Source organism: Penaeus monodon, chromosome 29, assembly GCF_015228065.2.
Source record: "Penaeus monodon isolate SGIC_2016 chromosome 29, NSTDA_Pmon_1, whole genome shotgun sequence".
Lineage (NCBI taxonomy): Eukaryota > Metazoa > Arthropoda > Malacostraca > Decapoda > Penaeidae > Penaeus > Penaeus monodon.
In genome coordinates, this window is record NC_051414.1 from 7,410,452 (window position 1) to 7,412,168 (window position 1,717).

At 62.2% G+C, this 1,717-nt stretch overlaps 1 protein-coding gene across 1 annotated transcript in view; it reads left to right on the forward strand.

The window, feature by feature from the left end:
- LOC119591708 (transcription factor SOX-8-like) overlaps positions 1 to 1,333 on the forward strand; it is a 9,449-nt gene extending 8,116 nt beyond the window's left edge. Inside the window, exons 3-7 of the mRNA XM_037940455.1 lie at positions 19 to 169; positions 309 to 315; positions 359 to 706; positions 903 to 1,118; positions 1,314 to 1,333. Coding sequence (XP_037796383.1) covers positions 19 to 169; positions 309 to 315; positions 359 to 706; positions 903 to 1,118; positions 1,314 to 1,333 — 742 coding nt within the window. The remainder of the gene's footprint in view (positions 1 to 18; positions 170 to 308; positions 316 to 358; positions 707 to 902; positions 1,119 to 1,313) is intronic.
- The last annotated feature ends 384 nt before the right edge of the window (positions 1,334 to 1,717 follow it).

The following is a 1,717-nucleotide window of genomic DNA, read 5'->3' on the forward strand; positions in this document are numbered from 1 at the left end:
CCAGTGCCAACAGGACAGGGCCTGGGTGTCAGCAGGGGGGCGCGGCGACCCCCAGCACCCCGCCGGCCGTGAGCGTGGCCTCCTCGCTGACCCCCTGACACCTCGCCCAGCAGCTCCCCTGACCCCGACCCCCCCGCGCTCGGCCCGCGGGGGCAGCACCCCAGCGCAGGTGAGCGAGACCGACGCCTGCGGCTCTCAGTTCAGGAAGCGATGAGTGCGCGAATGCAGACGCCGCACTCGGGGAGGCCAGGCGTCGTGATAGACTTTTTATGTTCTGTATAAAAGAATTTTTTACTTTTCTCTTTAAGATATCCCGTATTTTCTATAATTTAACTATTTCTGTTCTGGATATCTCCAGTACAATTATCTGGTTATTTTTCCATCTATGAGCAAGCAGTAATCAGAGATTCCTCGAACATCCAGAGATGGACTTCGATCGAAGCCGAACCTCGAAATTCCTTTAATCGTCGAACCCCTCTGCCTTCGCCTTCCGCAGGCTCACCCACGCCGCCTTCTGCAGCCCCTGGCACGGGCGTCGGAAGGGAAGGCCAGCTCTCGACGACGCCTGAGGTCTCCCCAGGGGCGGGCACGCGCGCGCTCTCCCACCTCATCTCCCTGTTCGAGCGCGCCCCGGCCTTCCCCGACGCCTACCACACCCTCAAAAACATCGTGTCGTCCTACAACCCAGCGCCTTCGCCGGATACAGGTAAGGGCGCAGTGCCACGCCCTTCGAGGCTCGGGGCTTCGAGGAGAGGCTACGCCGGCCCCCCACGGACAAGGGGCTCAGGGCGTCGCTAGCGTTGGCTTGGGTTTGGATTTCACAAAATATTTCAGACACCATTTCATTGATAGATTGAGATCACAAAGTCGTATTCACGGCAGCATTTCCTCTCCTCCCACAGCTGGCAGTGAAGGTGACGAGGGCGCAGACGGCGGCTACCCTTCAGCCACGCCCTCGACTACCAACAGCACTCCGACGGAGGCGCCCCCGCCGTCACTACACGCCCGTGGGAGCCCTCGAGAGGAATCCTCCCATCACTGCCCTCCCGAGGACGTCGTGATGGGGAGCGCTGACGGGGAGGAGGGAGGGACCCGCCACGAGCCCCCGCCCATCAAGGGTAAGTGAGATCCCCGGACGCGGGTCGAGTCAACCTTGAGTGGGAGGTTCCTTGGCACCGCGCGACGGTTCCGAGCGGCGTTGGCACCCTGCGGCGAGCCAGAGATGTGATTCATGTTCGCCCCGCCGGGATGTTGCTTTGAATTGTTATCTGATTGTCCAGTCTCTTATTGTAACGCAATTATGGCTGCCTTAGGAAGTGGTTTGTCACCTTAGTTACATTCAATTTGCATGTACAGACCAAGCAGCCATTTGTTTTCTGCCACTTTGCTGATCATTAGGTAGCGTAGAGAACTAATCCTGCCCCGCCCTTCGCCTCACCCCTAATCCCCGGCGCCTCTCCTCCCACAGCCGAGGCCGCCCTCCTCAGCCCGCGGCCTCCCCTGCGGCTTCCCCCCGCCGCCCTCGCCCGTCAACGGCCACCCAGCCTGCGTCTTCCCTGCGCACTCCTCGCCGTCGCCCGCCCACCCGCCCTGCGTCTTCCCCGCCCACTCTTCCCCCGGGCCCGCCCACCCCACACACCCTTCCCACTCCGCCCACCCCGCCTGCGTCTTCCCCGCCCACTCCTCCCCGGGCTCCGCCCACCCAGCGTGCGTTTAC